At 39.7% G+C, this 24,266-nt stretch overlaps 1 protein-coding gene across 3 annotated transcripts in view; it reads right to left on the bottom strand.

Moving 5' to 3' along the window:
* LOC130910584 (cyclic AMP-responsive element-binding protein 5-like) overlaps window positions 1-21,737 on the bottom strand; it is a 30,080-nt gene extending 8,343 nt beyond the window's left edge. For 2 of the 3 annotated variants that reach the window (XM_057828011.1, XM_057828012.1), the window contains exons 1-6: window positions 17,338-17,822; window positions 17,161-17,254; window positions 14,863-14,978; window positions 14,480-14,691; window positions 8,326-8,452; window positions 8,047-8,118 (exon numbers count right to left, since the gene is read on the bottom strand). In XM_057828011.1, the coding sequence (XP_057683994.1) occupies window positions 8,047-8,118; window positions 8,326-8,452; window positions 14,480-14,691; window positions 14,863-14,978; window positions 17,161-17,254; window positions 17,338-17,508 (792 nt within the window). In that variant the 5' untranslated portion in view covers window positions 17,509-17,822. Of the gene's footprint in view, window positions 1-8,046; window positions 8,119-8,325; window positions 8,453-14,479; window positions 14,692-14,862; window positions 14,979-17,160; window positions 17,255-17,337; window positions 17,823-21,699 lie in introns of those variants that run through there. The other variant, XM_057828013.1, reaches the window with a different exon arrangement.
* Window positions 21,738-24,266: the final 2,529 nt, after the last annotated feature.

The raw sequence follows: 24,266 nt of genomic DNA, 5'->3' as shown, positions 1-24,266 counted from the left end.
CAAGCCCTTATTCAAAACCAAAATTAATCTTCTAACTGGGCCAATTCGACCAAGTGTGCCAACTATTGTGGCTCTATAAGCTCCCTGAGTCTCTGAAAAAAAATATTTCCTTTAAATGGCGAACAAAGGGTCGTCACGGCAACAGACAGAGACACGTGGACATGGGCCGTAAAAAAGTATTTTAATAGGTCTTGAAACTACAATGACCAACATGAAAAGAACTGGACATGTTTTGGAAAAACGAGTGACTTTCTATCGCCACTAGTTGGCGCTGTAGGGTTGATGCAAATGACCCCTACAAGGCCCTTCAGGGTATGACTCTCAACAAGCACGGGAAGTTTGGCGCAGATATCTTGTATATCTGCCGAGTTATGACTGTTTAAAGTTTTTGGAGAGAAAAATTGTTGACAGTCATTTTCACTTTCCTGTTTGGACCCCTCCGCTTCAACGAAACTTCAATATTTTTCATCAGGCACCTGAAGACAGGTCTTAAGGTTTCCCTTATGCAGGTTTGAGGTAGATTGATTTTTTCCCTTTAGAGGAGGAGTGTGTCCCGTAAAAAAGGGCATTTCCTGTTCCCACTAGGAGGCGCCAGGCACAAATGGTAAATTTTCAATCCAGTCCTGCTCAGGCTGGTATACCTCACACACATGCCAGATTTAAAATAGATTGAACGTTGTATGAGGGAGTTATCAGTCATTTTCCGAATTCGGTGTTTTGGCGAAAAAATGGAAGAATTTGGCGCCCCGCCCAGGTCAGGCCCATGAATGAAAACACACCATTTTTATAACTTAAGATTTCATATGCCTCATGAACAGTCTCACCAATTTTGAGAATGATCAAACTAATTCCCTAGGTGCCAAGGTGTAAAATGTGCACACTGTAAATCGATAAAAAGTTCACATTCAATCCAAAATACCCGATTTCCTGTTGGATTTGGAATACGGGTGCAAGAGACTTTTTGGAGCAGTTTTGCACAAGGTATCGACTCCCCAAATTTCATCACTCTCTGTTAAAAAAACCTAATAGGAAACGCCTTTTTGAAAAATTCAAGGGGGCGCCACTGAGGCATTTTGCTACATTTTTTTCGTAACATTGCAAGATTATCGAACGTTATCTAAAGCCGCATGTATGTGCAAATTTTTACGAGTTTTTGTGAATATTCAAGCCTCCAAATGTAAACTCCTACTGTGAACCCATGAAAATTTCACATTCGATCCAAAATACCCGATTTCCTGTTGGATTTGGAATATGGGTGCAAGAGACTTTTTGGAGCAGTTTTGCATAAGGTATCTACTCCCCAAATTTCCTTGCTCTATGTTGAAAAAACCCAATAGGAAAGGCCTTTTTTAAAACTTCTTTCTGTCGCCACTAGTTGGCACTGTAGAGTTGATGCAAATGACCCCTACAAGAACCTTCAGGGTATGACTCTCAACAAACACGGGAAGTTTGGCGCAGATATGTTGTATATCTGCCGAGTTATGACTGTTCAAAGTTTTTTGCGTGACAAATTGTTGAAGTTCATTTTCACTTTCCTGTTTGGACCCCTCCGCCTCAACGAAACCTCAATATTTTTCATCAGGCATCTGAACACAGGTCTTAAGGCTCCCCTGATGCAGGTTTGAGGTCAACAGATTTTTTTCCCTTGGAGGAGGAACCTGTCTCGTAAAAAAAGGCATTTCCTGTTCTCACTAGGGGGCGCTAGACCTAATGGGTAATATTTCAATGCACTCGTGTTAAGGGTGGGATACCGCATATACATGGCAGATATGAAAAAGATTGAAAGTTGTGTCAAGGAATTATTAGCCATTTACTGAATTCGGTGTTTTGCCGAAAAAATGGCCGACTTTGGCACCACGCCCAGGTCAGACCCGTGAATGAAAACACACCATTTTAGAAACTTAAGATCTCATATGTCTCCTGAACAGTCTCACCAATTTTGAAGATGATCCAACTAACTCCCTCGGCGAAAAGGTCTCAAATGTGCACCCTGTAAATCGATAAAAATTTCATATTTGATCCAAAATAACCGATTTCCTGTTGGGTTTGGAATATGCGTGTAAATGCTTTTTTGGAGCGGTTTTGGACAAGGTATAGACCCCCCAAATTTCATTGCTCTACGCTGACAGACCCTAATGTTATAGGCCAATTTTAAAATTTCAAGGGGGCGCCACTGAGCCATTTTGTTATATTTTTTTGCAACGTTGCAAAATTATCGAAATTTACAATTTTCCGGACGTATGTGCAAATTTTGGTGACTTTTCGTGCATGTTCAGGCCTCCAAATTGGCCGTTTTCATTTGCCCTGAAAAATAAAAATAAAAAAAATAAAAAAAACTAGGCCTGCAAGCAGGACTGAACGGGCCCTCGCAATCTAGCGCAACTCGGACGTCACGCAACTCGGACTGTGTGCAGGTCAGGGTGGTGGCAGATCCTCCTCTCTAATCATCTCATTAGAACCTAACATGCTCGAAAGTCGCCTATTTACATTCCCACACCCAAGAGATAAAAACCCCTATTGGAGAGAGTACTACAAAAAAGGAGCCACTACTGAGCTGTGCAGCCAAGCCCTTATTCAAAACCAAAATTAATCTTCTAACTGGGCCAATTCGACCAAGTGTGCCAACTATTGTGGCTCTATAAGCTCCCTGAGTCTCTGAAAAAAAATATTTCCTTTAAATGGCGAACAAAGGGTCGTCACGGCAACAGACAGAGACACGTGGACATGGGCCGTAAAAAAGTATTTTAATAGGTCTTGAAACTACAATGACCAACATGAAAAGAACTGGACATGTTTTGGAAAAACGAGTGACTTTCTATCGCCACTAGTTGGCGCTGTAGGGTTGATGCAAATGACCCCTACAAGGCCCTTCAGGGTATGACTCTCAACAAGCACGGGAAGTTTGGCGCAGATATCTTGTATATCTGCCGAGTTATGACTGTTTAAAGTTTTTGGAGAGAAAAATTGTTGACAGTCATTTTCACTTTCCTGTTTGGACCCCTCCGCTTCAACGAAACTTCAATATTTTTCATCAGGCACCTGAAGACAGGTCTTAAGGTTTCCCTTATGCAGGTTTGAGGTAGATTGATTTTTTCCCTTTAGAGGAGGAGTGTGTCCCGTAAAAAAGGGCATTTCCTGTTCCCACTAGGAGGCGCCAGGCACAAATGGTAAATTTTCAATCCAGTCCTGCTCAGGCTGGTATACCTCACACACATGCCAGATTTAAAATAGATTGAACGTTGTATGAGGGAGTTATCAGTCATTTTCCGAATTCGGTGTTTTGGCGAAAAAATGGAAGAATTTGGCGCCCCGCCCAGGTCAGGCCCATGAATGAAAACACACCATTTTTATAACTTAAGATTTCATATGCCTCATGAACAGTCTCACCAATTTTGAGAATGATCAAACTAATTCCCTAGGTGCCAAGGTGTAAAATGTGCACACTGTAAATCGATAAAAAGTTCACATTCAATCCAAAATACCCGATTTCCTGTAGGATTTGGAATGTGTGTGCAAGAGACTTTTTGGAGCAGTTTTGCACAAAGTTTTGACTCTCCAAATTTCATCACTCTATGTTAGAAAAACCTAAATGGAGAGACCTTTTTGAAAATTTCAAGGGGGCGCCACTGAGCCATTTTGTTAAATTTTTTCGTAACGTTGCAAGATTATCGAACGTTATCCAAAGCCGCATGTATGTGCAAATTTTGGTGAGTTTTTATGCATGTTCAAGCCTCCAAATGTAAACTCCTACTGTGAACCGATAAAAATTTCACATTCGATCAAAAATACCCGATTTCCTGTTGGATTTGGAATACGGGTGCAAGAGACTTTTTGGAGCAGTTTTGCACAAGGTATCGACTCCCCAAATTTCATCACTCTCTGTTAAAAAAACCTAATAGGAAACGCCTTTTTGAAAAATTCAAGGGGGCGCCACTGAGGCATTTTGCTACATTTTTTTCGTAACATTGCAAGATTATCGAACGTTATCTAAAGCCGCATGTATGTGCAAATTTTTACGAGTTTTTGTGAATATTCAAGCCTCCAAATGTAAACTCCTACTGTGAACCCATGAAAATTTCACATTCGATCCAAAATACCCGATTTCCTGTTGGATTTGGAATATGGGTGCAAGAGACTTTTTGGAGCAGTTTTGCATAAGGTATCTACTCCCCAAATTTCCTTGCTCTATGTTGAAAAAACCCAATAGGAAAGGCCTTTTTTAAAACTTCTTTCTGTCGCCACTAGTTGGCACTGTAGAGTTGATGCAAATGACCCCTACAAGAACCTTCAGGGTATGACTCTCAACAAACACGGGAAGTTTGGCGCAGATATGTTGTATATCTGCCGAGTTATGACTGTTCAAAGTTTTTTGCGTGACAAATTGTTGAAGTTCATTTTCACTTTCCTGTTTGGACCCCTCCGCCTCAACGAAACCTCAATATTTTTCATCAGGCATCTGAACACAGGTCTTAAGGCTCCCCTGATGCAGGTTTGAGGTCAACAGATTTTTTTCCCTTGGAGGAGGAACCTGTCTCGTAAAAAAAGGCATTTCCTGTTCTCACTAGGGGGCGCTAGACCTAATGGGTAATATTTCAATGCACTCGTGTTAAGGGTGGGATACCGCATATACATGGCAGATATGAAAAAGATTGAAAGTTGTGTCAAGGAATTATTAGCCATTTACTGAATTCGGTGTTTTGCCGAAAAAATGGCCGACTTTGGCACCACGCCCAGGTCAGACCCGTGAATGAAAACACACCATTTTAGAAACTTAAGATCTCATATGTCTCCTGAACAGTCTCACCAATTTTGAAGATGATCCAACTAACTCCCTCGGCGAAAAGGTCTCAAATGTGCACCCTGTAAATCGATAAAAATTTCATATTTGATCCAAAATAACCGATTTCCTGTTGGGTTTGGAATATGCGTGTAAATGCTTTTTTGGAGCGGTTTTGGACAAGGTATAGACCCCCCAAATTTCATTGCTCTACGCTGACAGACCCTAATGTTATAGGCCAATTTTAAAATTTCAAGGGGGCGCCACTGAGCCATTTTGTTATATTTTTTTGCAACGTTGCAAAATTATCGAAATTTACAATTTTCCGGACGTATGTGCAAATTTTGGTGACTTTTCGTGCATGTTCAGGCCTCCAAATTGGCCGTTTTCATTTGCCCTGAAAAATAAAAAAAAAAAAAAAAAAAATAATCCTTTGCAAAACAATAGGGCCTTCGCACGCTTAGTGCTCGGGCCCTAAAAATAATCCTTTGCAAAACAATAGGGCCTTCGCACGCTTAGTGCTCGGGCCCTAATTAAATGAAAGCCTCCAGCGGGATTCGAACTTGCGTTTCCTGGTCAACAGACTAGCACTTAGACCACAGGACTATACTAGTACATCAGCTGTCACCCCAGGAGGAAGCCTTTTCCAAAGACGGTACACAAGAAAACCCGCAAACAGTTTGCTGATGACATGTCAACAAAGCACATGGCTTATTGGAGCCATGTCCGATGGTCTGATGAGACGGGCGGGCTTTCTTGTGCACCGTCTTCAGAAGAGGCTTCCTCCTGGGGTGACAGCCATGCACACCAATTTGATGTAGAGTGCGGCGTATAGTCTGAGCACTAACAGGCTGTCCCCCCCCCCCACCTCTTCAATCTCTGCAGCAATGCTGACAGCACTCCTGTAACGAGTCACATGACATTTTGGAGGGAAAACGACAAGCAGTACTCAGTTTGGACATTTAGGGATGTACGTTTTTTCGTAGGGGTGTACTCACTTTTGTTGCCAGGGGTTTAGATATTAACGGCAAATTTTGAGATATTTTGAGGGGAAAATAAATTAACTCTGGTATATAAGCTGCACGCAGACTACTTTTCATTGTGTCAAAGTGTCATTTTGTCAGTGTTGTTCCATGAAAAGATATATTTAAATATCTGCAGAAATGCGAGAGGTGTACTCACTTTTGTGATACACTGTAGAACTAGATACAAAATGACAAGACTCAGCGGCGTTAGTAAACAGCCGCCATCTTAAAGCAGTAGACTTCACAGGAAGGCTCTGTTGTAGCGAACCTTCCTAGCGAACCTAAGTAATTTTTTATCTAAAATACTCCTAAATTGGCAAAACCTTGACTTGAATCTATCCTTAAATGATAAAACAGTTTTGAAACTTTCACATGTCGAACAATGACACAAGGGAACTAATGCAATAACGGGAGAAATTTTAACAAATCTAACGGTTGATTCCCAACATTAAATGACTACCAAACATAGCAAATGTTAGAATTGAGTTATCGTAATATCAGCAATACCCCTGTGTCTAGATAAGTTTAGGGTAAAGAATTGGGCTAGGGCCTGTTGTCTCCAAAACCCTTTGAACTTCACATAGTGTGACCATAGACTTCATAATGATATTGACGGGTCAGATTCGACCTTCACTGTGCCACAAATTCAAGTAGGGGGCCATCCCACAATCCGCTTCAGTCATTCGTAGTCGGTCGCAGCGACACATACAGCGATCCAACACCGGATCTATGTTGAAAAAGGACGAAAGCTGTACCGCATACAGACAGGAAGGATTGTCTCAGGAGTGATTTGTTCGAAGATTCAAGGTAATAATTAAGAATTTTCAACGTAAAAAGCTCTTTGTTGTCAGGCTGCCATCACATTGTTTAACAGACTAGCATCATTCTTCGACATATATACGTAAAATAAATGCTAACTGCATGTTTGTTTGTTTGTTTGTTTTTTTTGCCTTACGTCCATATCTATAAAGAATTCAGGGATTTAAGCATTTATTCACAAGAATTTTCACCGGAAAAGCTCTGTTTAGATATGGCGGCTGCCACATTGACCAACAGACTAGCAGTGCACGCCGACATAGTTACGTGAAATAAATGCTAACTGCACGTTATTTTTTGCTTTTAACCGAGAATCGTGACTGTGTTACGTCCATATCTATGAAGATATCAGGCATTTAAGCATTGATTCACAAGAATTTTCAACGGAAAAAGCTCTGTTTCCATAAGGCGGCCGCCGCATTGACTGACAGACCAGCATCATACTTCGACATATTTACGTAAAATAAATGCTAACTGCATGGGTTTTTTTTGTTTTTAACCAAGAATCGAGCCTCTTTTATGTCCATATCTATAAAGAATTCAGGGATTTAAGCATTTATTTACAAGAATTTTCAACGAAAAAAGCTCTTTGTACGTGATTCCGCTCGGTCAGCTTTGATGGCCACGCTAATAATGCAGGCCCCCTATTAATTGGCCCCGCGCCCCCGTGTCCCGTCAATATTATTATGAAGTCTATGGCGTGACCTATGTTTTTTTGGGGGGGGGGGTTGGGGGGGCAGTGCAATTCAATCAGTTAATATAAAAATATTTGATGTGAAAAACGTGTTAGACTGGATCATATAAAAATCTGTAAAACAGGAAAACTAACGCCTGTTACTTTAATAAGTAACTAATAACTCTCACATTGAGGTAACTGAGGTAACTCAATTACCTTTTGGGACAAGTAATTTGTAACTGTAATTAATTACTTTTATAAAGTAAGACTAACAACACTGCTAATGACATATTTTAGTAAAAGAGAACAATTGTGGCTTATAAGAGCCTACAAGTTTTTAAGTCCGAGAATCCCTTTAAAAAAAAGCAACAACAAAAACCAAGCCAATTGTTGAGAAATAAGAGAACGCTTTAAAAATAAGAATGTTAAAGCGGTCGACTGTTATTGGTTTTTCAAAATTAGAACACATTATGAATTCTGTAAGCGTTTATTACACTAATGTTCAATTTAATCTTTGGACTTGTAAGCCGTCCAACGTAAAATCAATGAGCTCTCTTTTTTTTTATGAGACAGACAGGTTGCAACACAGCTATAAGAGAACTGCGAAAGACGGTGTAATGATTTGGATTGCATACTTATTTTGCTCCTCCAGCGCTAGACTTTTATAGGACCTGATGTTCTTAACAGAGGAGGAGGGAGTGATCTGCATACACAGGATGAAAATATTTCCTTTATAGCTGACTGTTCAGTACCTGAGGCGAAGAACAGGACGGGTTGTTTATGGGGCCTGGTATACCCATTATACAAGACATCTGCTTCTCCATCTGAAGAAGAAATAAATGACACGAAAATAAACGTTTCTCCCCCCCAAGGTCACATCCGTCTGTTTGCCACTTTTGATTAATTCATCTTCAGGAGTGGATTTTTCTCACAAGGGCATCTTGACCACTTTGATCAAACGTGGCTTATAAATCATTCAGATGGGTATAAAGTGTTGGTATTGCGGGTGGTAGTCGGTCGCCCGTACTTACGGACATGTGCTGAGCAGATGCCCCTTGCATGGCGGGGTCGGGCAGTGTGCCAGGCAGCGAGGCTGGCAGCGGTTGACGCTGTCTGTTGCGTATTTGGAGGAGGGAGGAGGGGAGTCCAGGAACAGGCCTGTTGTCAACCAGAGAGGGAGAGAGGGATCAAGTTTCAGTAATGCGGCTTAGAGACAGAGGTGCAAATTGACATTTATATCCAGGTTTTAAAGGTAGGTGCATCTGAGATAAAATAGGGACAGACAGATGGATAACATACACTGTAGAGGTGTGCGAGTTTGAGAATGAGCATAATGAATTCAGAGGGAAAAGACAGCTAAGAAGGAAAAGGAGACGCTGAGGAATCACAGCAGGGGAAGGTTCCGTGCGCTGACCAAACGGTTCTGAGCGACAGCCAACACGACGGCGTGGGCCTCCACGGTCGTGCTGAAGTCATCGCCGATGATGTCATGACTGAATCTGAGGCATGTGGAGCGTTTAGCTTTACGGCAAAGTTCAGACCGGCCAAAAGCGGCATTACTCGATGTAACCACAACAGTTCTACGGGGCCTTCGGGCGCTAGGCCAGGGGGCCTGGTTACTATGGAAACTGAAGGTAAACATCGGGGGAAACATTCCGACAGTCCGTCCGTGGTTGATTTAAGCAAAGCTTTGGTGGACATGCCGTCTGGGTGCAGCTGCGAAGGGTCTATTGTACAGAAAATCGGAGCAGATTGTTCCCTCTGAGTTTCTTGGCAGTGAATGGGTTAATTTTTTAAAAGTAAAATATTTTCAACAAATTAAATCGGCAAATATTATGGATTTTATTTGTGGAATAAATCTTAAATCAACCAAATCTGGCTATCCAGGGTCTTCACCCAAAATGAACGATAGAGTATTGATATTTCAAATTAGGGTTTCCACAATTCATAACCTATAAACTAATCGATTATGAAATTATTCGACCACTATTTTAATAGGGGATTTATCGTTTAGAGACATTTACCTTAAAATTGTTTGAGTTATCTTCTTTGAGCTTCTTAATAGTAAGTAATCATTGCTTTCTGTAGTCCTTGATGAAAGGAGAATGATTATTTTTGTAATTAAACCAAATTAGATACTTGCGAAACAGTGATACCGCTGCATTGTTGTCTGGATTTACAAATCCAAATTTGTATCATCTTCTCCTATGGACATTTACAGCTAAAAGAGTAATATAACAGTAAATAATGTAATTAGTAGATGAGCAGATTGGATAAATAATACAGTGATCCCTCGTTTTTGCGGTTAATGGGAACCAGAACCCGCCACTATAAGTGAAAAACAGTGAAGAAGCACCCCGCCCCATTGTGTGTTCAATGTATTAATTCAGATTTAGCATTGGAAAGAAATACATATAAGAAACTGTGGTTAATAAAAACAAAAGAATAAATTACCGTAATTTTCGTACTATAAGCCGCTACTTTTTTCCTCATTTTGATTTCTGCGGTTTATAGTCCAGTGCGGCTTATTTGTTGATTTATTGTGTTAATAGGTAACACTTTATTTGACAGCGGCGTCATAAGACTGCCATAAGCCCGTTATAATTATGACATGACAAGCCGAAAGGACAAGAAGAAGAAGAAGAAGAAGAGACTATCATGGGCACAAATGAATGATTATGACAGTCATTACGTGTCATCTGGCAAATTTGGTCACTAACTCCATTTATGTTCGGCTCGGATCTTTTACATCCATTCAAAAGTGAGTTAATTTGCCACATGACACAAAATGACATCTGTCATCTGTCATAAGCATTCATTAATGCTCATGGCAGTGTCATGTCATAATTATGATGATCTTATCACAGTCTTATGGTGCCACTGTCAAAGAAAGTGTTACCAAACACCATAACTAGCAATTAATGAAACAACTGTACAGTAACTGAGGACATAATTAGCACAGAACATGAATTTTGATTGTTATTTACATGTGTAGCGCTGCAGTGCATGCTAGGAGGCATGTTGGATGACAACAGTGTTTACAGCAGGTTACGGCAGAGGTTGAGTGTCTCCTCCAAGGGAGCAGTGATGGCCAAATGAAGTTTCTTGAAGCACTTGAAGCTTTGCAGCCAATTGGTTCAAAGCTTCATGGTGGTTCATTTGGTCTTATGACAGTCTTATGATGCAGCTATCACATAAAGTGTTACCGGTTAATATCTTTTGGTGTAAATATCCCATGATACAGTTAGAACAGCTGCGGCTTATTGTCCAGTGCGGCTGATCTATGAACAAATGCCGTTTTCGTGTCAAATTTGGTGGGTGGCAGCTTATAGGCCAAAAAAGGAAAGGTCAAAGATAAGCAGCCAACTTAGCACAATGTCACTTACAGCTACAAATCAAGTCAGAAACCTTGGCGTAATTATTGACTCAGACCTAAAATTTGATAGCCATCTAAAGTCCGTCACTAAATCCGCTTATTACCACCTAAAAAATATATCCAGAATTAAGGGGCTTCTGACTCAACAAGACATGGAAAAACTTATGCATGCATTCATTTTCAGCAGATTGGACTACTGCAACGGTATATTTACAGGTCTTGATAAAAAATCAGTCAGGAAGCTGCAGCTAGTACAGAATGCTGCAGCCAGAGTCCTCACAAATACAAGGAAGCTGGACCACATTACACCGGTTTTGAAATCGCTACACTGGCTTCCAGTGAGTCAAAGGACAGACTATGCAATACTACTGCTCGTCTACAAAACACTTAATGGCCTTGGACCAAAATACATGCTTGACTTGTTGGATTCCTATGAGACATCTAGACCTCTAAGGTTGTCTGGAACGGGTCTTCTGCATGTTCCAAGAACAAGAACCAAGCAGGGTGAGGCAGCATTTAGTTATTATGCTCCTCACCTCTGGAACAAGTTACCCGAACGTCTGAAGTATGCTCAAACTGTTAGCTCCTTTAAATCAGGGCTAAAAACGCTTTTGTTTGGCACTGCATATCCATAACTGTCTATATATTTCAACCTACCTGCCTTCTATTCCTCTTGTGCTTATCTCCATTGCTGATTTCAATGATTATTAGTAGTAGTAGTTTTTGCTTTATTTTTATTTTTGTTTTATTTTTATTTATTTTTATTCTGTGATTAAATGCGATCATTTGTCTTGGTTTTTACGTTGTGTTGATTTAAATGTGATTTTTATGGTCTTCATGTGATGTAAAGCACTTTGAATTGCCTTGTGTTGAATTGTGCTATATAAATAAATTTGCCTTGCCTTGCCTTGCCTTGCCTATAGTCAGGTGCGCCTTATAGTCCGAGAATTACGGTAATTAAAATAATTTTTAAAAAATCTTTATGTATTTATTAGGGCTGTCAAACAATTACAATTTTTAAAATTATTTAGTTTTTAATAAATTAGTTAATTACAGCTTAAAAATTAATTAATCGCAATTCAAACCATCCATAAAACATGCCATATTTTTGTGTAAATTATTGTTGGAATGAAAAGATAAGACGCAAGACGGATATATACATTCAACATACGGTACATAAGTACTGTATTTGTTTATTATAACAATAAATCAACAAGATGGAATTAACATTATTAACATTCTCTTAAAGCGATCCATGGATTGAAAAACTTGTAGTTCTTAAAAGATAAATGTTCGTAAAAGTTATCAAAATTTTATATTAAAACCCCTCTTAATGTTTTTGTTTTATTAACATTTGTAAAATTTTCAATCAAAAAATAAAGTAGTAGCTCGCCATTGTTGATGTAAATAATTACACCATGCTCACTCCGCAAACCTATAAAATCATTTGGACCGAAGCGCCAGCAGAGGGCCCCAAACAACAAAAAACAAGTAACAAGCGGACATTACACTGCTGTCATTTTAATCTGTTTGAGCGGGGCATGTGCGTTAATTGCGTCAAATATTTTAACGTGATTAATTTAAAAAATTAATTACTGCCCGTTAACGCGATAATTTTGACAGCCCTAGTATTTATATATTTTAATTCGGGCTGTCAAACGATTAAAAATTTTAATCGAGTTTATTACAGCTTAACAATTAATGAATCGTAATTAATCGCAATTCAAACCATCTATAAAATATGCCATATTTTTCTGTAAATTATTGTTGGAATGGAAAGATAAGACACAAGATGGATATATACATTCAACATACGGTACCTAAGGACTGTATTTGTTTATTATAACAATAAATCAACGAGATGGCATTAACATTATTAACATTCTGTTAAAGCGATCCATGGATAGAAAGACTTGTAGTTCTTCAAAGAAAAATGTTAAGACAAGTTATAGAAATTTTATATTAAAACCCTTCTTAATGTTTTCGTTTTAATAAAATTTGGAAAATTTTCAATCAAAAAATAAACTAGTAGCCCGCCATTGTTGATGTCAATAATTACTTACACAATGCTCATGGGTGCTGAAGCCTATAAAATCAGCCGCACCCAAGCACCAGCAGAGGGCGGCAAAACTCCATAAAACACATTTAACAAGTGAGCGTTTCACTGTACCGTCATTTAAATCAGTCAAAGCGGGGCATCTGCGTTAATTGCGTCAAATATTTTAACGTGATTAATTTTAAAAATTAATTAACGCCCGTTAACGCGATAATTTTGACAGCCCTAATTTTAATAAATGGGTTTGAAGCACTTCAAATGTAATAATTATGATAAGGTTCAAACATGTTACTGTCCCATCAAATTATTTTTAAACAAGAATAAAGTAGAGAAAGTAGAGTCTTTATTAAATGCTTCATTGAGTGCGTCCACTCAAATCCACTCAAGCTGCTCACTTACAATAAGTTGCCACAGAAACTGTTTAACAAGTTAAACGACGGTTGGCGCATGCGGCGCTTTAAAGTTTCGGCTTCCAGACATCGCTGGTAGGATCAAATCTTACCGTCTGTCAATCATCGTTAACTTTAATAAGCAACTCCAGTGCACTGCCTGACAAAGAAAAGGAGCAGAAGGGAGAGTTAGACTAAGGCTACGTTCATACTACAGGTCTTAATGCACGAATCCGATTTTTTGTCATATCCGTTTTTTTGGCGTGCCCGTTCAGACTGCCTTTATCCATTGAGACCGTTCAAGTATTACGCATGCGCACTAATTCGCGGTCCGACACGCGCTGAGCAAGACGACCCGCATACGCAGAAGCATCAAAACAAATGACAGACGTCATCCGTCATTCCAGGGATATCATATTTTGCTTTTCAAAAGGAGGACACAAATAACAGACATAAATAATCCCCGTTTAGGCTTATATTCAAAGTTTATATGGATCGATAGCATGCACGCACGGTCCGTGCACGTCACACACACATACGGGCAGTTTGCCCCGACCTCGGCCGTGTAGGCGATGTTGAAATATTGCTCACTTGGAGCAGAGAGAAAACTGAGCATTCTCAGGCTTATCCTCAACCCATTTTTATTTTTTATGACTGTTGTCAAGCTCAGCCCTTCCTCAAAAGCCATGTTCACTGCAAGCTAGGCGCTAATAACGCACAGGTGCATCGCTACGGTAAGCGTCTCTCTCGCTATTTGATGACGTAATTGCTGCATGAAATCCGATTTGGGAGAGTGGACAGTACAGACCGCCGCGACAGTCTGGAAAAATGTGGCCCAGATCGGATTTGAACCACATACGAAAGTGACCCAGATCGGATTTGAAATGGTCCAGTTCTATGAGACTTGTCACGTTCAGACCGTCAAGTTAATGCCTGACTCGAGTCGGAAAAACGCGAAAAAATCGGATTCGTGCATTAAGACCTGTAGTATGAACGTAGCCTAAGTGATCGGATCGGGACAGCTCATCTGTATTGAATTATCATTATTTGGCGGTCCTATTTTAAACATTTTTGTACCATATGTTACGAGTGTTTTTTCTTTGGTGACAGATTTTCCTATCCATGGACTATTAGGGGATTAGCTAATCCAGTTTTTCAGTTGGACTGTGTAATAATAATCTGGGGGAGCAACGGAAGCTTCTTACGCACTGTGCGGATGTCTTTAATTATTACGAATGTGTAGGAGTGTAATGTTTGGTAATAAGTAGCTCTTCTCTTTCCTTCTCCTATTTTTGTTCTCACTTCTGAGAGAAACGATGAGCATGGTTATTAACCAATTGGGCGTGTATACCAATTATGCTTACCCCGAGTGGGTGAGTGTGGATGGGGCCCGGCTGTCGGCAGATCCAGACTGGGTGGAGGAGATGGATCGCTGGGTTGCCAGGCTGCAACTGGGGGGTGCATGGGACTGGGGATGCAGCAGGGAATGGGTGTGGGGATGGTGCAGCGGTGGCTGCTGGAGTTGGGCTTTGAGTTGGTGCTGATTCATACAAGAAGGCCCATTACGGGAAACCGTCTGCGGGGAGAGACATAACAGCTGGATGCATTTTCTAGGCTGTTTTGATAGTTATTTCAACCATGGGTGGGCAAACGTCTAGTTTGATCATGTTTCACTGGCTTCCTAGTCCCAATAGATTGAACGTCTATCGTTGTCAATGGCACCCAATGAATGGATATTTGATTGGACCTGTTTGCGCTCCTCTTTTTCTTTTTCTTGCTCCTGGAGAAACTCCTCCTCTATCTCCTGGAAGAGACCAACTTCTTCACAGTTCTGCAAGAACCGGGTGGGAGTCGGCGTATCATCTAGTGGCGAAAAACACGTCATGAAAAAAAAAAAGTATACTTTATCAGTCATTCCACCTAGTTTCTACAGCACTTATTGTCATTAGGGTCATTTTTTAGGACCTTCATGTAGAACAGAAGCTTCTCTTTTTGTGTGTTTGTGTGTGATAGCATCAGACTGTCCTTCTGAGCGCTCTAAACATGGAGGGGTTGAAGGTCTCTCAGTTTTTTCTTTCATGAATAATACTTGAAAGGAACAGAAACACACAGATGCACATTTACGGGCGCTCTGGACTGCTTTTAAATCAAGCTGATGTACAGTGAGTGTCCAGATAGACAGCTGTTGCTATGGTAACAGCCATGTCGCGTTACCATTAGTCTAACCAACGGGATGACAATAATGACATGTTCTGCTTTCTTTTGTGATTTATCATCTCAGTGGGACTGACGCCTAAACCCACCAGTGTTTTTAATTTGAAAGTGTTTTTTTACAGCTGCTGACATCATGTTTTTTTCTCTAATCTGATGGAGAATCTGTCGGAAAAAAAAGCTTCAATTTACAGTGGGGCAAATAAGTATTTAGTCAACCGCCAATTGTGCAAGTTCTCCTACTTGAAAAGATTAGAGAGGCCTGTAATTGTCAACATGGGTAAACCTCAACCATGAGAGACAGAATGTGGAGAGAAAACCCCCCCCAGAAAATCACATTGTTTGATTTTTAAAGATTTTTTTTCCAAATTACAGTGGAAAATAAGTATTTGGTCACCTACAAACAAGCAAGATTTCTGGCTGTCAAAGAGGTCTAACTTCTTCTAACGAGGTCTAACGAGGCTCCACTCGTTACCTGCATTAATGGCACCTGTTTTAACTCATTATCGGTATAAAAGACCTTTCCACAATCTCAGTCAGTCACACTCCAAACTCCACTATGGCCAAGACCAAAGAGCTGTTGAAGGACACCATAGACAAAATTGTAGACCTGCACCAGGCTGGGAAGACTGAATCTGTAATAGGTAAAATGCTTGGTGTGAAGAAATCAATTGTGGGAGCAATTATTAGAAAATGGAAGACATACAAGACCACTGATAATATCCGTCAATCTGGGGCTCCATGCAAGATCTCACCCTGTGGCGTCAAAATGATAACAAGAACGGTGAGCAAAAATCCCAGAACCACACAGGTGACCTAGTGAATGACCTACAAAGAGCTGGGACCAGAGTAACAAAGCCTACTATCAGCAACACAATGCGCCGCCAGGGACTCAAATCCTGCACTGCCATACGTGTCCCCCAGCTGAAGCCAGTACACGTCCAGGCCCGTCTGCGGTTCGCTAGAAAGCATTTGGATGATCCAGAAGAAGACTGGGAGAATGTGTTATGGTCAGATGAAACCAAAATAGAACTTTTTGGTAGAAACACAGGTTCTCGTGTTTGGAGGAGAAAGAATACTGAATTGCATCTGAAGAACACCATACCCACTGTGAAGCATAGGGGTGGAATCATCATGCTTTGGGGCTGTTTTTCTGCAAAGGGACCAGGACGACTGATCTGTGTAAAGGAAAAAATGAATGGGGCCATGTATTAAGAGATTTTGAGTAAAAATCTCCTTCCATCAGCAAGGGCATTGAAGATGAGACGTGGCTGGGTGTTTCAGCATGACAATGATCCTAAACACACAGCCAGGGCAACAAAGGAGTGGCTTCGTAAGAAGCATTTCAAGGTCCTGGAGTGGCCTAGCCAGTCTCCAGATCTCAACCCCATAGAAAATCTGTGGAGGGAGTTGAAAGTCTGTGTTGCCCAACGACAGCCCCAAAACATCACTGCTCTAGAGGAGATCTGCATTGAGGAATGGGCCAAAATACCAGCAACAGTGTGTGAAAAGCTTGTGAAGAGTTACAAAGTATTGAGATAAACTTTTGTTATTGACCAAATACTTATTTTCCACCATGATTTACAAATAAATTCTTTAAAAATCAAACAATGTGATTTTCTGTTTTTTTTTTTTTTACACATTCTGTCTCTCATGGTTGAGGTTTACCCATGTTGACGATTACAGGCCTCTCTAATATTTTCAAGTGGGAGAACTTGCACAATTAGTGGTTGACTAAATACTTATTTGCCCCACTGTATCTGATTTTATACTTAGTTATGTGGTGGTATGTTGTATAAAGAGTGCTTTTCTTAGGCGAAAATGTTTGCCTCACCGGTAAAAGTCTGATCCGATTTGGAAGAAGAGAACCTGAGGGTCATCGCATGTTTTTGTCGATGGATGATGAGATGCTCCTCAAACTGGAAGCGCTGCGGGATGAATTTTACATCAACAGACATGCATAGAGTTGCAGTTTCTGTAAATTAAAAAAAAAGTGAATAAGCAAACAAACCTGAGAGCAGCCAGGGGCCTCGCACACATAAGGCCTATCCTGTTTGTCATTCATGTCATATGCAGGCCTACACAAAGAGAGAATGAGGGCAGCAAGTTTAGCAGCAGGATAATCACACTGTATGCAAGGGACTATCTTACTCATCTTGCAGTTACAGTATGGTGATGTCATGAAGGAAGCATCCTCTGTTCTATATTTCTAAGAGACAAATCTCTTAACCGCAGATAGTGTGTTACACTTCCTATTATCATGGCTTGGCTATTGGAAGTGAGGTGTTATAAGATAAATGCTGCAATATTATCTGGAAGTCTGTGATCTCTTATGTTGTAGTTGTAGATAAGGCTGTTTAACTTATTCCCTTGTCATTGGGGCGGCCACGACTAATTGACGATCAATCCACTATCAAATTTATGGAAAACTTTTTTGATTGTCAATTAAACGTTTTGAAACTTTGTTGACCTGAAATTGGCTAAAATCCTCTTTTTTGAACCCCTTAGCGGGTAGGGATTTTTTAAATAACTTTCATTATATTCATTTTATTATTTGCAGTGGTATAAAAAAGTATCTGAACCTTTTGGAATTTCTCACATTTCTGCCTAAAATCACCATTAAATGTGATCTGATCTTTGTCAAAACCACACAGATGAAAAAAACAGTTTCTGCTTTCACTAAAACCCACCCAAACATTTGTAGGTTTTTATATTTTAATTAGGATAGTATGCAAATAATCACAGAAGTGGGATAAAATAAGTAAGTGAACCATCACATTTAATATTTTGTGCCCCCCCTTTTGGAAGCAATAACTTCCACCAGACGCTTCCTGTAGCTGCAGATCAGTCTGGCACATCGATCAGGACTAATCTTGGCCCATTGTTCTCTACAAAACTGCTGTAGTTCAGTCAGATTCCTGGGATGTCTGGCATGAATCACTGTCTTTAGGTCATGCCACAGAATCTCAATGGGGTTCAAGTCTGGACTTTGACTTGGCCACTCCAGAACGTGTATTTTGTTCTTCTGAAACCATTCTGAAGTTGAGTAACTTCTGTGTTTTGGATCATTGTCTTGTTGCAGCATCCATCCTCTTTTAGGCTGCAACTGTCTGACAGACGGCCTCAGGTTTTCCTGCAAAACATCCTGATAGACTTTTGAATTCATTCTAACATTGATGATTGCAAGTTGTCCATGCCCTGAGGTAGAAAAACAGCCACAAATCACAATGCTCCCACCACCATGCTTCACGGCGGGGATGAGGTGTTGATGTTGGTGAGCTGTTCCATCTTTCCTCCAAAACTTCTGTGGAGTGTCCAAGTGCTTTTTGCGAACATTAAACAAGCAACAATGTTTTTTTAGACAGCAATGGCTTCCTCCATGGAGTCCTCCCATGAACACCATTCTTGGCAATAGTTTTACATATAGTTGGTGTGTGCACAGAGATATTGGACTGTGCCAGTGATAACCGTTAGTCTTTATCAGACATTCTAGGGTTCTTTTTTTACTTCTTTGAGTATTCTGCACAAAACTCTTGGCGCCACCTTTGGTGGATGGACACTCCTTGGGAGAGAAGCAACAGTGCCAAACTCTCTCCATTTGTAGATAAATTCCCTGACTGTCAATGGATGAACATCCAGGCTTTTAGAGATGGTTTTGTATCCTTTCCCAGCTTTATACAAATCTACAATACTTGATGGCAGGTCTTCAGACAGCTCTTTTGACCGAGCCATGATGCACATCAGACAATAAATCTAATCAAGACAATTCTTACCAGGTGTGTATTTTATAGTGGGCAGGGCAGCTTTAAACCACTCATCAATGATTGGGAACACACCTGACTTAAATCGTTTGATAAAAATGTGTTTTGATAGCTTTTTAAGTCTCCTTAGGCAGGGGGTTCACTTACTTATTTTTCCCCCTTCTGTAATTTTTGCATGTTATCCTCATTAAAATATGAAAACCTATAAATGTTTTGGTGGTTGTAGTTAAAGCAGACATTGTTTTTACATCTGTGTGATTTTGACAAAGATCAGATCACATTTGATAGTGATTTTATGCAGACATGTGAGAATTTCCAAAAGGTTCAGATACTTTTTCATACCACTGTATGGATCAGTTAGTTAAAATTTATTTCATATTATTGAAAAATAAATAAATTAATATTCTCTAGATTTATCTGAAAAGCAACAAAAAAAAAAAAACAAAAAAACAATGTAAATATTCTATTTATTATTTTTTAAGTTTTTTGTATTTAAAAAGGTAATATTCTATGATTTCGGTAATCCTTACCAAAAGCAGAATGATTAATTTGCTCATTAGTCAAAATTTTAAAAAAGGGAAAAAAATGATTCAGTTACACCGTTCCATTTCATTTATAGTTCAACTTTTCTCAGGACATACTTCTCACTTACAATGCACTTTCACATCTCAAATGTAAAACCCAGTGTAATATAACACTAAATAACATGATTTGTATATGACCCGATTAGTCGACTATCATCAAAAAAATAATCGGTCATTATTTGACTATCAATTATTCCATTATTTCAGCTTTACAGTAGCTGCCATTGGCAGTGATGGACGTCCAATCTATTCATCCATTCGAGCCCTTCCAGTCAAAATCCATCACAGTCAACGGCAGCCAATGAGTTACAAAAAAAACTTCTTTTACAAGAGACTACTGTACTACCATGTACTTTTATTGTATTACATTAGCAAACAGAACTTTATCAGCCAAGCATCAGTGCATGATAATGTAACGGGATAAAAAGGACACATGCTTGTCGTGCCTTGCATCAAAATCAAGTCATCGTAGGATATAAATATCAACGCAAATAGGCACATGCTTGACCCCCACTCTTCCACTGAGCTATTAAGCCGCTGATGTGATTATGACTTTTGAGGTGTCAATGCTGCCGGACCAGCAATTTCCATTGAGGGCCATGCTCTGTGCCGCCAATGGTTTCATCCAGTGTTGGACTTAAGGTGATTGAGCTAGTGGAATGGAAAGGGCAGTGGTGTAAAGAGAGGGAGGAGGAGGTTGCAATGAATGGAAGGGAGGGCTGCACCAGCCCACTCCTGACAGGTTTGAACCTGCTTCAACCCCCATTTTCCAACTCCTAGCGAGTAGAGGTGACTTCATAGGTGTGCACGCGCACGCGCATCAGCAAGTGTATGCATGTGTCTAAATGGATGGATGGATGGATAGATAGATAGATAGATAGATAGATAGATAGATAGATAGATAGATAGATAGATAGATAGATAGATAGATAGATAGATAGATAGATAGATAGATAGATAGATAGATAGATAGATAGATAGATAGATAGATAGATAGATAGATAGATAGATAGATAGATAGATAGAAGGTTTCTGCTTCTTTCAGCAGTGCTTGTAAATGAAGAGTCAGCACATTTGAAGTAAAACCTTCTGTCAGACCGATGACATCAACACGGGGTGACGTCAACTTTTAAATACATTAATCCAACAAAATACAAGTCAACAGTTGATTTTTTGGGATAACAATGGATATTTTTAATACTGTCCTTGTCTGTTTAACTGATAAATATCATAATAACTATTGTGGTTTATCAATATTTGATATAGATAATTGGATTAAATCTGTTATTTTGTTTAGAACGTGTAATAATTATAAAAATAATGTAATACATTTATGTATTAAATTAAAATGAGCAAGGTTTCAGTGCTAGCAATCAGCAGAATTAATTACATTAAACATATGTATAATATGGCATATTGTCATGTGTCACATGTAATCAAACTAATATTGTTTATACATTATAAGTAATGATAATAACAATGTAAACAATGTTTAATTTGTTGTATACTTATCATAAATGAGTAATTTGTGCATAATATTTCATATAATATAAAAAAAGTAGAAAAATAATGTTTATACTATCATGAAAATAGCAGTAATATGTACAAGTAGCTGAAATAATCACATGATATGGTTACCCCACTTTAATAACCGTGATTATAATGATAATAATATCTACTAACTTCCTGTTGTTGCCGGATGTCAACATCGTATTTGGAGTTCATTCAAAACAAAACAAGGTGCTCGTTTATTGTGAGCAATCAGCATCAAATCCTCTCCGAGTTACGATCCACTTCTCAGTAGTTGTAATCCCCAAATCAGGTTCCGTAAATCAAAAAACAAGCCCGGTGCGGCGCTGTTCTGTCACACGCGCCGCTAAATAGATCACCGACCGGTGCAGAGAACCTCCTCCGGGACAGCCAAACTTCTCACCGCCGATTTCAGAAAAAGCAACTGACAGCAAGTCAGCAAGTTCGCAGGACAGTTTGTAGGTTTTATGAATGGGGAGCAGACGGCCGCTAGCTTACCTTCAAGTGAAGAGGGACAAGCGGCGCGAGGAACCACGTTGGACTGGCGCGAGATTACAATACATTCTATTTACAGACGCATTACATCATTCCCTGTGACGTCACGTGGGATTCCTGAACTTCTAAATCATTGCGGTCCCGCACCGAGTGTGGGTGGGCGTGGTTTAGCTTCACACCGGCCGGCTGCTCGGGGAAGTTAACGGAGTTGCTTCTCCACCGGAGTTCCGACCGGGCTGCAGGCTGGTGACGAGGCCGCCGGGAGGCTCCTTCTTTTAGGGGTGGCGCGACGGGACGTCCCGCAGTCGTCGAGCTACGGTCCATGACAACCCTGACAGTGATTTATATGCAAAAACAGTCATAAGTGGATGAAAGTATGATAATAAGTAAAATAGCTCATTTTTTCTGTCCCGGCTCACAAGCATACATCCAAAATATTTTCAACGATATAAAATATAGCATACAGTAAAAATATGGTCTTATATGTATGTAAAAATAACACCACAAATGTGATTTACTAGAGGACAGTATTTAAAAACACAGGATAGATTTAACCAAATCTATTACGTATTCTTTTAGACCAGTGGTACGTACCACCTAAAAAAATACTTAGCTTTCCAAGTACCACCACAATGAACAATATTAAAATACAGTATAAAAATAAGACAAACTGCATTCCTTCAAAGTACAGTACGTATATTTCATTTTATTGTCAGCAGCCAATGTAAAATAACGCACTGTGTGGTTCAATGGAAGAAAAAAAATGACTTCAATTATTGGCTGCCATTAACAGGGATAGACTTCCAATAGCGCACTGGACGTAACACATCACCTTTGCTCATTAATATTCATGACGTTAGCAACTGTTGCTAGGGGGGGGTCAAACGTGCATTTGTCCTCATGCTAGATGCATATAAATAGCATGTAAATAGTGTACGAACGAGATGTTTACTGAGCTAAACCTACCAATTCTGTCCGAAAATGTTGTCCCTAGTGCCAAATTCACTGGTTAAGATGTGGAAGAACATACAAATATTCAGTTAAAGAAAAAAAAAAAGAGCCGACCTGATCCAGAGGTAGCTTTTTTATCAACACCTTTTTTTGGGTGCATTGCTTTATGCCACTGACGATGACATTATCCTGTTTCAACAATCTATCTTTTACCACCATATGCCCTGTCTTTCTTATGTATTATATCCTCTGGTTGTCTTAAATAACTGACCGTTCTTGGGGGTAATTTACATTGCTATTTTTGTGTAGCGATCGCAAATGCTATTTTGTGACAGCCATCGATCACTTTTAATTTTTTCATTAATAACAAATCTTAATTCTATAATTTATTTACACTTCCCCCTTACTAAAGTTGTTTTTACAACAGAAAAGGTAACAACAGTGGCAGTCATATACCATTTTAATTTTTTTCAGGTCATTCATTGTCAGACAGAAGCAGCACGTCAAAACACCACGCTAAAAAAATAAGTAAAAATATCACAATGGCTTACCTGTTTGGTGCAGGCAATAGATCAGCATTGTCATCTGTAGGACCATGGCCCCCAACAGAATGTTTACTGCATATGACGGTGAATGGCTTCACCTGGCGTTAAACTGGTCTTTTGGACGTCTGCGCAAGTTGATTCATAGTTCACATTTTTTTCCTCCCAAGTTCTTGGCTTGAGGAAACATGAAGAAAACATCCTTCATATGTTGGAATGTCTAGAGTCGTTTTTACAAGTTCCATAGCAGCAGTGTATACTCGGCATGTTCTTTTTTGAAAGATTACCGGCAGAAAACAAGCAGTACTAACATGGGTTGTATATGAGGGCGCTTCCATGTTGACCCCCTTCCGGTTCGCGTAGGTGACGTCACGCAGCCTTGCAGTCTAAAAATAGCATTCGTGTGGTACGCTATTCAATTTGACTGGGGGGCGTCAGCGATCGAATCATCAAAATGGATTTGACGCCTATGCCCGTCAATGGCAGTGAAACATGATCAATGCCAGCCATCCCAGTTTAAATGTATTTGATGTCTATAATGTCAATGAATGAGTTAAATAATGATGCCATTAAAATGGCTTTTTAAAGATTGAACTAAATGATTAAAAAGAGTGTCAAAACACTGACTTCTGATAGAGGTTTTGAACAAAACACCATTAAGTTTGGGTCCAAACCATCATATCATCAAGCCGTAGATTTGCTTGTCATCACAGCGTATGACCAGAATCCATAACCTGATGTCTGGGTTTGGTTTCGTGACATTCGTGACATAAAATGGGGGAAATTATTGTCTACTTTCTACCAAAAGTAATGTTTTTTTTTTTAATATATACTGTACTTTTCGGCCTTTGCTGAGTTGGGCTTGCTAACTTCCTCAATCCAATGAACTGTTAGTTTACAAACATGTTGAAAATCCTCAAGAGTGCAAAAGGAATGCGTTCATTCATGTGTCCAATGACAGTAATGGCTGCCATGTTTGGTCAGGCTTTCCTGCACCCGAGCCAAGCTGGGGCAGACTGGAGGAGTAGAATTTTGTTGTGGTACGTGCATGAAACGGGGCCCAGCCCTACTGACTCA

The sequence above is a fragment of the Corythoichthys intestinalis genome, chromosome 22, assembly GCF_030265065.1.
Source record: "Corythoichthys intestinalis isolate RoL2023-P3 chromosome 22, ASM3026506v1, whole genome shotgun sequence".
Taxonomy (NCBI): domain Eukaryota; kingdom Metazoa; phylum Chordata; class Actinopteri; order Syngnathiformes; family Syngnathidae; genus Corythoichthys; species Corythoichthys intestinalis.
Note: the sequence above shows the minus strand (reverse complement) of the source record. Positions and strands in the feature narration are given on the sequence as shown.